The sequence below is a fragment of the Danio rerio genome, chromosome 19, assembly GCF_049306965.1.
Source record: "Danio rerio strain Tuebingen ecotype United States chromosome 19, GRCz12tu, whole genome shotgun sequence".
Taxonomy (NCBI): Eukaryota; Metazoa; Chordata; class Actinopteri; order Cypriniformes; family Danionidae; genus Danio; species Danio rerio.
In genome coordinates, this window is record NC_133194.1 from 40,354,288 (window position 1) to 40,368,638 (window position 14,351).

The following is a 14,351-nucleotide window of genomic DNA, read 5'->3' on the forward strand; positions in this document are numbered from 1 at the left end:
TATTTTCCAGGTGAATTTGTGGACCGGCAGCTGTGTCGCGATGCCATACTTCCCATGCCTGTGCTGTGTGAAGTGTCCTGTCCTAAAGACTGTGTGCTCAGTCCCTGGACGTCCTGGTCTCTATGCTCCAACACCTGCTCAGGGAAGAACTCAGAGGGGAAGCAGACCAGAGCGCGCTCCATCCTGGCCTACAATGCTGGAGATGGTACGGTTTTATATTTAGCAAACCACTTATTTTCAAAACCCAAACAGTGTGGTTGCTGTATACCAGCTGCTGTTCTGTGAGGCAATGATAATGTAAATTACAGTCTGTGACATTTACATCTACTTTGACATCTATGCATATTTTGTTCAAAGTAACTTAAAGTGTATCATAAGTATACCATTGAGGTGAGTGTGATTTTGCCAAGTAGGATGTGATCTTCAATTAACATCTATGTTGAAGCTAGAATGTCATTTTTGTTCAAAAGTATAATCCATACCTATTCCATTTTTGTTTGTCATTTTACAACTAAACCCAAACCTAACTGTAAATTATTTACCAAATCAGAGTGAAATAATAGTTGCATAACAATAACCTACAACTGTAAACCTAAACTTAATATGAACTATAAACATATCCCTTAATTCTGATTAGATTAGAATGTTGTTTCAGGACTAACATAGATGTTAATCCAGGAACATGTCTGTCTTGGAAATGACACTAACCACACAACTGATCAGTTCGTTTCAATGAGAATCGATCCTACAACCTTGCTATACTCTTTGAGCTACATGAAAGCTTTATGTTTAGTAAAACAATCACATGTAAAAAACAAAACAAAAGATGTAGATAAGTATGCTGACTGTAGTTTTATTCAGATTAACCTTTTGTCATCCACTATATTATTATCATAATCAGTGGTAAACCACGCAAATAGCACCTCATCATTACAATGTTGAATTGTAACTGCTGAATGTGGTTTCTATGAACATTAATTGTTAAAGTGTAAACACAAATGCACAAATGTTTCAGCTTATCAAGAATTACTTTAATTTTATTCCAGTACTTGTTTAAAACACTTTTACTTGTTTGCATTGATAATAGAATACATTTTCTGCTAGAATAAAAGTCCCAGTCCTGCTCCAATGTCATGGTGTGGTTGCCGGTACTACAAATCTCTACAAGTAGTATAAGGTACTACTATAAATCCATGATAGAAGGATATATTTTTAAAAAATCTGTCTCTTGTACTACAAAAAGGTGATTTTATGAAAGCTTTGACATTATGTGCATGCAGATTTTACAGATGATGGCAAAATGATTGACATTTTAATAAGTTTTCAAATATTTTCCAAGTGATGTTACGTGGAGCATGGATTTTTTCCACATTATTTCATTATATTTTTCATCAAGAGAAAGTCTTTTTTTAATTTTAGTTTGGATTTAGTTGGAGTTTCTTTTTACTTCTGAGATCAATTTTTAGCCCCCTTCAGTCCCCACCTTCTTGTAAAATATTCAACACAGGCTCATTGGGAAAACTGTCCCCCGTATACATTTCTGGAGAGCGCGAATTATGTTGAAAGAAACACGTATGGCTGCATCTTGACTTTAAAACGAACGCTATGGGGTCGTATGACACTGCCGATGGCTTCTGTATTTCTTCGCACTTACCAGTTGACCACTTATCTCAGTGTGGACGGCTTGTCCACAGTTACCAGTTTGCCAAGTGGCAGATAGGAGTTGACCGAGATGATGGGGTTCGAGTCCGGTGAAGAACGGTTCCAGAAAGCAGATAAAATAAAAGGCAAAAAATAACAGAGTAAATAACAGGGTGAGAATGTGGTAAGATCAGAAAATGTGGCAAAAAGCAGGCAGCCACGAAGGCTTTTCTATTTCCAGTTGGGTTTAGGGAAAGCTGTGGGCGGGTCAATCTGTGCTTTTAAAACACTATCGGTTGGGCTGAGGGAAGTGGGTGGGTGGGGTTATCGGTCAGTCAGTCAGTCAGTTGACAGCGGCCTCAGATGGATTTTCTCAAGAACAGCAGGCACAAATAGCACTCGCGAATGACATTTGAGATCTGAAAAAGTGTACACAGCGGCCTCTGGTGGATTCGTGAAAACAAAACCCATCATAATGAAACTGCAGGCCCAGAGACCCAACCCTACAGCAGGTGGCACTGTCTGAGAAAACGATAGGTCAGGAAGTGCAGGTCTGAGCGTGCAGTTAGATCTCTAGGTCTGCAGCTTCACCTTACTCACAAAATCTGCAAAAAAAAAAAAAAAACGTACCTTTTGGGACATATTTTGCACTGTCAATATTAACGCTGGGTTGAAAATATTATGCAATATCATGAAATAATATAATAATAATATAATATCATAATAGCAAAGACAAAATAAATTGGTTATCAGAAATTAGTTATTAAACCTATTAGAAGTTTAAAAAAAAAGTGTTAAAGAGTTTAAACAGCATAAAATTTAATACAAAAATAATTACAATAGCACAGGAGGTGATCGTTTTGTTTTTTAAATTTATGTTCATAAAACATCAAAACCAACCAAAACATCAAAGGGCATCAAATGTAAATTTCTTTCTTTAAGGAATATTAATTTTGGTGAATAATTTTCATGGATCCGTGTAAATAGGAATCCGTTTAAATGCATTTGTCGTCGGTATGTGAAGGATAATCTTTTTTTTTTCTTCAGTTTTTATTTCCATCAGTGGATTTGTATCCATGCAGGCAGTCAAGCAGACATGAAGAGATTTTGAATGCATCTATCGCACCTTTCTCTCTTGTTAGTTGCACATCCTTCCATGAAAAAAAAGCGGCCCTTCGCAAGGTAATGAGGGTCTCGGAGCGCTAAGTGATTCAAACCTCAGGTGAGCTCAGGCTGTAAGTGTGTATCTGATGTGTAATAGACTGATGGATAAGGGGTTGCTTTGGGCTAAACCTCTTCCTTCCTTCTACCAGAAATCCATTTCCACAACACACAGCTTGAGGGAACGCGACTCGTGCTGCTAGCTAAGAGCTAATCGGCTAGGTTTGCTTTAACGTCACATCGTTTTACGCTCATGCTATAGGGCTGGAATCAAAGGTAGCGTGTTTGCTGCGTCTGTAGAGCGGGTTTTGCTTTATAAATGACAGTTTTAGCACAAATGTGTGGCAGCGTATTGAGCAATAGAGCTTTCTGCCCCGTGGCGAATTGCACTACGTGCTGCAGTGCTCGGATTATTAGCCATCAAACGATTCAGGAGACGGTGCGCCAAATTGATGACAAGCGTCTGAGAAAGCAGGTGTGTGCTGACAGTGGCATGAAGTTTAGTAGATCTGGTTTTGCCCGCCATCTGCCTGTGTGTGAGGTGATGAAGAGGATAGCGTGAAGCAGTGGTCATTTAGTGTTCTTGTTGTGCATGACGAATGAATAGAGGAGGCTAGGAGGAGTAGAACTGTAAAACACCACAAGAGTTATCTCATTTTAGTGCATAAAATTGGGGTGTGGGATGTTTAGGACTGTTATGGATAAATAGATTTAAAACATGTTAACACTAAAACTGGCAATAGATGGCAGTAAGTCAACTTGCGTTCTGTGAATGAACGTCGCCTCGTGGTTCCATCCCAAAGAGGGAAAAAATCACTTTCGCGAACGCTCACGCTCAATCTGCCCAGTTGGTGGAATGAACTCCCTAACTGCATCAGAACAGCAGAGTCACTCGCTACTTTCAAGAAACGACTAAAAACTCAACTATTTAGTCTCCACTTCACTTCCTAATCTGCAATTGCCTCTTTGAATATCACACTAACTGTACAAAAAAAAAAAAAAAACTACTAATACTTCCCTTCTTAGACTTTACAGACCTGAAACTTGCCTTTAGTACTTATTCATTGTTGCTCTTAGTTGTGTAAATTGCTTCCTTGTCCTCATTTGTAAGTCGCTTTGGATAAAAGCGTCTGCTAAATTACTAAATGTAAATGTAAGTAATTGTTTTAATGAGTGAGTCACTCAAGTCAAGTCGAGCTTTATTGTCATGTGTGGACATACAGAGGAACGAAATGTTGTGTCTTGCAGGACAACGGTGCTTCACTATCATATATACAAACACAACACTGGACATAAAAGCTATTTTAAAAAACCTGTACATTACTAACATATACTATAAAATACTTAAACTATACACATAAGACAGGCTATACAAGTACTTTTACACTTTTGATGAAACAGAGCACAATGAGCGATAACGAACTGACAAGATACAAAGAAAACAGCACACAGATTTAGGCATGATAATTAGCCACATCTGATATGAACGATCAGCACAGCTGATCAGCAAAATAAACAATAACAGAGACACACCAGGAAGTGTGCACAACCTGCAGCCCTGACACCATTCACTTCCATAAAATTTGATTTTTACTACTGGATGTCAGTGGTTTCCATTGAGAAGAGAAAAGAGACGCTTATAAAAGTTTGTTTTTTGGAGTGAACTGTTCATCCCATGATCATTTAAATATATTTAGCTTACATAAAATCCATTGTTCTGGGTATGTTTGTTGCACATTTCAAATGACAAATACACTAGAGTGCACTGTGTCTACAGTTTTGTGAATCTGAAATACATTTCTTATGCTTTGTTCACACTTGATGCAGTACACATACAAATCGCAATATTCGCATGTAAATAGATGCATGAACATTTCGAATTTTTCTCACTTGATTTGCAATTCACAATAGATGTGGATTCACATCATGGCCGGGGCATTTGTCTGCCCTGTGACTCTAGCTTCATTGCTAAACAGCTAACATGGAATTTATTGAAAGAGTAGCAGTGCTTTATGTGCTTTAGGAAGGCTGAAAAACACGTTAGATTTGTTTGGCACCGTTTCTGGGTGCACTACATCCTTTCAGAGGTGCGCCCAGCTATACTTGGATGACAGAAGCTTTCAGCAATGCTTCCGACTGAGCCGAGCACAATTTGATGACCTAACCCATTCTCTAAACCCAACCACCGGACTTCAAAAAGTTGTCAATATGAAAAAAAAGCATATGTTTTAAATTACAAATCATAGACATTGTTAAGATGTATTGTGTTATTTATTTGGTGTGAGATTTGCAAAGAATTACATGAAAATAATCCCTTATTTGTCCATAAATTGCCCCTAATTTGTAAATATCTTTAGTGTGAAAAGGATCGAAATTTGTTGGCTTTTTGCTGCCCCGTAGTGTTATTTTACCAGGAACGACAGTCACAACAATTTAAGCTAAAACACATATTTCCAATGAACCTGTGTTGGAACTATCCCTTTAAGCATGTCACGTCATCCTACATCAAGGAAAGCTTAACGCCAAACTAAAGGTGTATGTGAACTGCAGCTCTTAGTGGTGTGGCGATGGACCAAGAACATGCAATTACTCTGGGCTGCGCAGACTCACTTTGGTAATTGTACAACGGATTAGTCTTCATCTGAGTCACAGGTCAATAAATAACCGGAGGGAGTGTTAATCCCCATTTGAAACAATGCGATTCTGGTGCAGCTTTTGAAGCTCTGCTAATGCATTGCCCGGCATGCCCTCAAACACTATTAGATGCTTTGTAAATCAAATACCCATCCTTTTCCAGTTTTTTTCAAGGCCATTATGTTGTTGTTGCTCATGGCAAGTGTTTTCTTATGGCGCTCACATGTTTAATGAAGTGTATGATAATAGTCGATATGCTTTTTATAAATGAGAATCTAAAGGGCTGCATTGCTACAAAAGATGAGTCAATTATTCTTTTTTTTTTTTTTTTGAACAAGGAGCACTGCTTGATACATGGTTTGTCCACTTTTCTCATTCACCGATTTGCCGTTTTCCCATTGATCGACGTGTGGTTGTTGATGCGCTCCATTGAGATAATAGCTGACCGCTCCATGGGGAATCTGATGCTTTTGCGTGACTGTAGGTTGTTATGAAAACCAAGCAATACCTGGTAAATATATTTTTACGTGGCATTCATGTTAACTATGGTGCCTGCAGTAACCGTATAATATACTTCACGATTATAATTATGTATAATCTAACTGTATAATTTAGGCCCAATCCCAATTTTATTTTTCTACCCCTTCCTCTTCCCTTTGGCCCTTAAAACAGAGTGTGAAGGGAAAGGGCTTCGAAATTTACCCCTGAGAAATGGGACAACATTACAACACCTGCACACGTCATATTCATCTTGATCTCTTGCTTCATATAAAATCAGATGATCGCGACTGCTGTAGTTATTCTAGTTGCGTTCTTTTTTGGTATTTATCTTCAGGATATTACTAAAGGCATATATCATGTTATCATAATAATAAAATGTGGCATTAGGATCATAACTGTACAGTGCATTTACACTGTGGCCATATTCATCTATGTAAACACAAGAAAACAACATTAACATTATAGCAGACACTGTAAAAAGCTCATTCCCAGCCACTAGACTTTTCTGACAGGGTTTTCGAGTGACAGAATGGTGCGGGACTGCTATAAAGGAGTTATTATTAGGGATGATAGGTAGCGAAACTTTTTTATTTTACTTTTTTTTAAGCATAATAGTAAAACTGGAACAGCAGTATGAAAGCATTAAAACATGTGATTGTTTGTTGTAAAATTCGTAATTATGACAAAAAACATTCATTTGTGTATCTCCTGGCTTCCGGGTGCAGCCATGCTGCCGTTGTAGGTGGTGTATTCTGGGAGATCTTCATACCCTTTGGTTTCTAGTGTGGTCCTAGAAAATCTCAGTTATCTAGCCCTTCCCCATAGCCCAACTCCTTCAAGCTAAAGAGAATTCGGACACCCCTACCTCTTCACGTGAATGCGCAAAACAAGGGGTAGGGGAAAGGGGAAGGGCTAAGGGGGAGAATTGAGATTGGGCCTAAGTTGTTTGTTGTTCTGTAATAGAAACGACAGTCCTTAAAACAACATCTAAAGACTTAAGATGTTGCTTTGGTGCATTTAAAAAAATAAAATAAACAATTCAAATGAGGGAAAAAGCTAGCAAAGAACTGTTAGGTAATGTTAAAATACTTCATGTAGATGCCATAGGTTCAAAAAGGGAAAAGAGTGCAAGGTTGAAGTTGAAGTCAGAGTTATTAGCCCCCCTTTTGAATTTTTTACATTTATTAATTTATTTTTATTTTTATTTATTTCTTATTTTTTTACCAAGCAAGGACATTTTCACAGTATGACTGATAATATTTTTTTTCTTCTGGAGAAAGTCTTATTTGTTTTATTTTAGCTTGAAGAAAATCAGTTTTTAATTTTTTAAAAGCCATTTCAAGATCTAAATTATTAGCCTCTTAAAGCTATATTTTTGATAGTCTATAGAACAAACCATCATTACACAATAACTTGCCTAGTTACCCTAACCTGCCTAGTTAACCTAGTTAAGCCTTTTGTTAAAAATCTCTAGTCAAATATTATTTACTGTCATGACGGCACAGATAAAATAAATCAGTTATTAGAAATCAGTTATTAAATCTATTATGCAGAAATGTGTTGAAAAAAATCTTCTCTCCTTTAACAGAAATTGGAGAAAATATTAACAGGGGAGCTAATAATTCTTACTTCAACTGTATGAATATATATATTATGTAAAAATGTGGTTTATATTAATCAAATATTTTTTATCTTTACTGAAATTATGAAATTGTTCTTTGGTGAATATACAAATATGAATAAAACGAATGTAATAATAACTTCATTATTATTAATAATAACTTAATATTAATATATATATATATATATATATATATATATATATATATATATATATATATATATATATATATATATATATATATTTTTTTTTTTTTTTTTTTTTTTTAATTGAACATAAAACAATTATCATTAATAATAACATAATACTTGGGGATACGATTGTAATAGTTAAGTAATAAAGTGGTAATTATATTAAAGGGATAGTTTACTCAAAAAATGAAAATCTCCTCACAATTTACTCACACTCAAGTGTCACTAAACTTTTATGAATTTCTTTTTCCTGTTGAACTCGAAAAAAAGATATTCTAAAGCGAAAATCCATTTACATTTATATTAGGAACAAAAATACTCCAGAAGTCAATATCTGCTGCTTTCCAACACAATATCTTTAGTTTGTATTGGATAGAAGAAAAACTCAAACAGTGGGGTGCAAGTAAATGATGACAGAATTTTTTAATTTTTTGGATTCACTATCTCTTTAATGATACTACTGTAATAATATTCACAATATGGTCACACCACTTTAATCGTTTTAAATGAATTTTGTAGTACCGGACATAACAGGAATAGTATGCTGATTGATTTTTTTGTTTTTGTTTTATAGGGTATAAAAATTATGACTTTTGCGGTACTTTTACACCTGCACAGTAATATGATAGAATAAATAGATCTTCTGTCAAAACAAACTGAAACTATAGATTCCAAACTTGCAACATTACAACTTAAGCATCTGAAAAAATCAAATCAAATCAATTAAATCCTACATCAAACGTTTATGATTCAACCAGCAACATAACCCCTCCATGACCCTCTTTATCTTCCAGGTGGAGTTCAGTGCCCCAACAGCAGTGCCTTGCAGGAGGTGCGCAGCTGCAATGATCACCCCTGCACTGTGTACCACTGGCAGACGGGGCCCTGGGGCCAGTGCATAGAGGACACCTCCGTCCCGTCCGCCAACAGCTCTATCAGCCGGGCCGTACCAGGAACTGCTGTTAATGATGCCTTCTGCTCAGTCGGCATGCAGACGCGGAAAGTCATCTGTGTCCGGGTCAATGTGGGCCAGGTGCCGCCTAAAAAGTAAGTAGTAACAAAGTAACATTGGTTGGTATATAAATATATTGCCTTCCAGCATTAGAGTATTTTTTTTTACCTTTTTTGTTGCACTTTGGTAAGTGGTTTCAGTTTCTTTATTTGTTTTTTCTTTTATTTACGGTTGTAAATTGCATTATGGGACTTCGACTTTTGATGTTAAAAATTCAGCTACAGTTTAACAAACTGACATTTATTGATATTAGATTAGTTTAGATTCAACTTTAAAGCCATATAGGTTTGAGTTAAAAAGTGCAACTGTGGGTGATATTTACAGATGGATGTATTATGAACATTATACACATGATGCATTAGCTATGAACAAAAAATAACAATAGATAAATGTATGTACAGGTTGTTATTTATAATCAGAAGTGTGCAGATAGATGTGAACATAATTACAAATATACAATCAAAGTCAGAATGATTACCCCCCCCCCCCTAATTATTAGCCCCCTGTTTATTTTTTCCCCAATTTCTGTTTAACAGAGAGAATAATTTTTTCAACACATTTCTAAACATAATAGTTTTAATAACTTAATTCTAATAGCTGATTTATTTTTTCTTTGTCATGATGACAGTAAATGTTTTTGACTAGATATTTTTCAAGACACTTCTATACAGCTTAACTAAGTTAAGTAGGCAGGTTAGGGTAATTAGGCAAGTTATTGTATAATGATGGTTTGTTCTGAAGACTATAGATATAGCTTAAAGGGGCTAATAATTTTGACCTTAAAAGGGTTTAATTAATAACTGCTTTTATTCTAGCCAAAATAAAACAAATAAGACTTTCTCCAGAAGAAAAAATATTCAACTTTAATTGGATATGTACAGTGGTTATGTACAATTCAAAATGAATTGAATCAGTGCAATGTAGTGTGATGAATATGTGCAATTTTTTATGTCACAAAATTACAATTTATTACTTTAAATTCTTAAAAGAATTAATAAAAGTCACTTTTTTTTAATTTTCAAGGTTTAACATTGTTGGAAGAAAGATCAAAATCCTTATAATGCAATTCAAAAGCATAAATAAACAGGAAAAAACAGAAAACAAAAACATGAATCACAAAATATGGAAAACTGCTAATTTACAGATATTTTTTACTATAAATAATAATAATTTTAGATATATTTCCCTCTCCCCATAACACATCTGAATGTTAAAATAAACATCAATGATCTAATTATTTAACTTTAACTTAATAAGACATTATTATAATTAAGTACTTTACATTGGTTCCATTTAGAATACTCCTTTCATGTTCCTATTTTTATATAATAGCACTTCATTACAACCCCACACCATCTGGCACTGCCTTCAGAATTTCATGTAATAAAATATAGTTTGTCTTCATTATGGCATTTTATTTTTAATTTTTCCACAGTTTTTATAGAGACCTCTGTGAAACCCAACATTGTTACATACTAATTTATATCTTTTTTTAATAACACCTAGGCCCAATCCCAATTCTCCTCCTGAGCCCTTCCCCTTACCCCTACTCTTCGTTTTGCGCATTCATGCGAAAGGGTAGGGTTATCCCAGTTCTCTTTAGCTTGAAGGCGTAAAGCTAAGGGGAAGGGCTAGATTACCCCTTACCCCTCGTAATGAAGATTTTTCAGGACCACACTCAAAACTAAAGGGCAAGAAATTTTCCCAGAATCTACAACGGCAAAATGGCTGCACACGGAAGTAAAGAGATGCACAAATTAGTGTGGTTTTTTTTTTTCTGTTGAACATGAAAGAGGATATTTTGAAGAATGCTGGAAACCGGTAACCACTGACTTCAATAGTATTTGTTTTTCCTAGTATAGATATCAGTGGTTACAGGTTTCCAGCGTTGTTTAAAAAATATCTTCCTTAGTATTTAAGAGAAAAAAATACTCAGATTGTTTGGAACAAGTAAATGGTGATTAAATGATGACAGCATTTTCATTTTTGGATGAACTTTCCCTTTAATTCAATCACATTTTGAGTTTTGACTTTATTTCTAATAACTGCATTGAACTTCAGTATCTGAGTGAAATGAACCGAGGTTGACAAGGGCAATCCATTATTTGATTGATTTAAAAGCATATCTGTGTTATGTTGAGTTTAGGTTGTATACGGAGCTGCTTAAATTGTGCTGAACAGTTTAATAGAGCACAGCATTCGATATTCATTTTCTCTATAGGGAAATTGATTTTTAACAGTAACTGATAAATCTTTTAAGACAGGCCTGCTGTGAGCTACGGGGTTGTTAATTGATTGAAAATGGTCTTATTAAATCTGTTTGTTCTGATCGATTCAGTTTATTTTTAAACAATCCTGTTCAATTGTTGAATTTATTTAGAAGAACTACATTACCCATGATCCAGTGCATTTATTCCACCAATTAGAGAGTTGCAGATTCAAAATAGATATTTACTCCACACATTTCTATGAAACACTGCAGATGACATAGTTGGCTCTTTAATTACTTGGATATTTATTTTATTTTATGTTTTTATTTTATTATTTTAAATTATTTTTATTAAATATTTTTTCATCTAAAAAATATACAAAAAATCCCTAATTGGTTGTAATTTTTTGTATTTTATTATTATTTTATTTTATAGCATGTGTTGCTTTTTTTATTCATTTTATTTTATTTTATTTTATTATTTTATTTTATTTTAGAATTTTTATTTTATTTTATTAGTTCAATAAATATTTATTAAATACTTTTTTCATCTTAAAATATATACAAATATATCCGTAATAGATTGTAATTTTTTGTATTTTGTTTTATTTTGTAACATGCATTGCTTTAGTTTTATTTATATTATTTTATTTCATTTTTATTTTTTTTTATTAATTATTTAATTTTATTTTTATTAGTTTAATAAATATTTATGAAATATTTTTCATCCTAAAATATATACAAAAATATCCCTAATTAGTTCTAATTTTTTGTATTTTGTTTTATTTTACAACATGCATTGCTTTTATTTTATTTATTATTTTATTTTGTTTTATTTATTATTTTATTTTTATTTTTTAGTTCAATAAAATTTATTAAACATTTTTTCATCCTAAAAAAATCTACAAAAAATATTCAGAATTTGTTGTAATTTGTCCTTATAATTACACACATTTTCATGAAACATTGCTGATGACATTGGCTTGTTCTCCTTATGCTCTTAAATTACTTAGATATTGTAATATACTTGGAAACTTGATGCTTTGAGTGATTGTAGTTCTTTCCCTTAGTAAAATCATTACAGTCAGAACTTTGTCTTTGTGTCTAATAAAGCAATGCAATTTTGATAGAGTGTGATTTTTGTCAATTTTTCTATTTAACAATGCAATTTTGGCACAGTACTGTTTAAAGTCAGATGTTAATAATTTTTTTTCCCAGAATTTTATTTCATTTCTTGTTTCTTTTTTACATGTTATAGTACACGTTATTACAATCCCATGTCATCTGAAGTAAGAATTGCATGTGTTAACATTTAGTTTGTCTTTTTAATGGTATTATATACACTACCTGACAAAAGACTTTCAATCATCACAAATACTGCAGAAGACCTATTGGAACCCGCATGGACCCAAGATTTTTACACAAATCAGTCAAGTTTAGTGAAGGAAAAATCATGGTTTGGGGTTACATTCAATATGAGGGCATGCAAGAGTCTGCAGAGTGGATGGCAACATCAACAGCCTGAGGTATCAAGACATTTGTGCTGCCCATTACATTACAAACCACAGAAGAGGGCAAATTCTTCAGCAGGATAGCGCTTCTTCTCATACTTCAGCCTCCACATCAAAGTTCCTGAAAGCAAAGAAGGTCAAGGTGCTCCAGGATTGGCCAGCCCAGTCACCAGACATGAGCATTATTGAGCATGTCTGGGGTAAGCTAGAGGAGGCATTGAAGATATATCCAAATAATCTTGATGAACTCTGGGAGTCCTGGAAGAATGCTTTCTTTGCCATTCCAGATGACTTTATTAATGAGTGATTTGAGTCTTTGCAGAGATGTATGGATGCAGTCCTCCAAGCTCATGGGAGTCATACATAATATTAATTATTTTTCAACTGCACCATGACTTCATATTCTATACAGTACATTATTTCTGTTAAGTGACAAGACTTTTGTCTTAGCAAAGTCAGACCTTGCTGTCCTAATGAAATAATTAAAATATCAAGGCATAATCATATTTTAATTTGGCAAAAATTGTGTAATCTAGAGGTCTTTGCCTTTCATATAGGCCACTTCTGATACCAAATGATCAAATAGAAGTCAAGTTATTATTTGTTGTTCCTAAAACTTGGATAGGCAACAAGACAGTTTTGGTCAATTTTGGTAAGATATAGGGCCCTATCATACACCAGGAGCAATGGGGCGCAAGACGCAACCCAATAGTTTTTTGCTAGTTTAAGCTTGGCGCAAGTGTGGTTTTGAGGCGTTGTGCCATTCTGTTTAAATAGCATATGCATTTGCACTCATATGTGCGCTCATAGGCGTTCTGGTCTAAAAAGGAAGGCAATCGCCTGCAGGTTTTAGACCATATGGGGCACAGCAGGTGTTTTAGGATATAACTCAGGTTTTTGACCACACTTTATTATTATTGTTCATTTATTCGTTTGCTGGAAATTAGAACTGAGTTTAGAAATACTTTTGAAACAAATCTTTTCACTTAACAAACTAAATTAATTATTTATAGGCTAATTGATGTCTGTGCGTAAAGGTTTCCCTATCCACGAGAGCGAAAGTGAAAGTAGATAATTTATCTGTCATTCTCGCGCGGTAGATGCTCTGTTTAACTGTTTTCTTGCAAGTGAAATGCTCAGTTTTTCCACTTACACTTACTTAACATCATGTAAATAGCAAATGCGCGTATGCTGGCCCTAAAAGGGAATGGGAGATGATACTCTGATTGATTTATTCTCAAAACACACCTATAACTCATTAAGAAAATAAACTAAACCATTTTAGACCATGCACCACGGCGCAAAGCGGATTTTTCCGTCCTTAAACAAAAAGGCAAAAAGGCATTCTGACACGCCCTGAAAGCAAAAGTATATATATATATATATATATATATATATATATATATATATATATATATATATATACTTTTTACTAAAATATCCATACATGGTTGTAATTTTTTAAAAATAATTAAACATGGTTTAAAGTTAAACTGTAATTAAATCTGCATGCATATATTACACTAATTACTTTAACTTAATATCTTGTCTCAGCAGTTTTTTTTTCCCCTTTTATTATCTTCATGCAGAGCAGTCCATGTTTTATTCATTCGTTCATTCATTTGTTCATTCATTCATTCATTCATTCATTCATTCATTCATTCATTCATTCATTCATTCGTTCATTCATTCATTCATTCATTCATTGTATTTAATAACATTTAATATTTTATTAATACATTATTTATTATTTATTTATTTCTTCATTTTTGTCATTTGTTTGAATTGATATGGAAGTCTATCATGCATTGTGTTTCTAAAGCTCAATGGCAAAGTCTTCTGCTTGATCTTTATTGACAGAGAGAGTCTT

The 14,351-nt window shown here is 33.9% G+C and overlaps 1 protein-coding gene across 6 annotated transcripts in view; it reads left to right on the plus strand.

The window, feature by feature from the left end:
• thsd7aa (thrombospondin, type I, domain containing 7Aa) overlaps positions 1 to 14,351 on the plus strand; it is a 267,241-nt gene that overhangs the window by 181,883 nt on the left and 71,007 nt on the right. For all 6 annotated transcript variants that reach the window (XR_012394625.1, XR_012394622.1, XR_012394621.1 and 3 more), the window contains 2 exons: positions 11 to 205; positions 8,544 to 8,796. Coding sequence is in view for 1 of the 6 variants with exons in the window: in NM_001122760.1 (NP_001116232.1) it covers positions 11 to 205; positions 8,544 to 8,796 (448 nt within the window). In the remaining 5 variants the exon portion in view is untranslated. The remainder of the gene's footprint in view (positions 1 to 10; positions 206 to 8,543; positions 8,797 to 14,351) is intronic.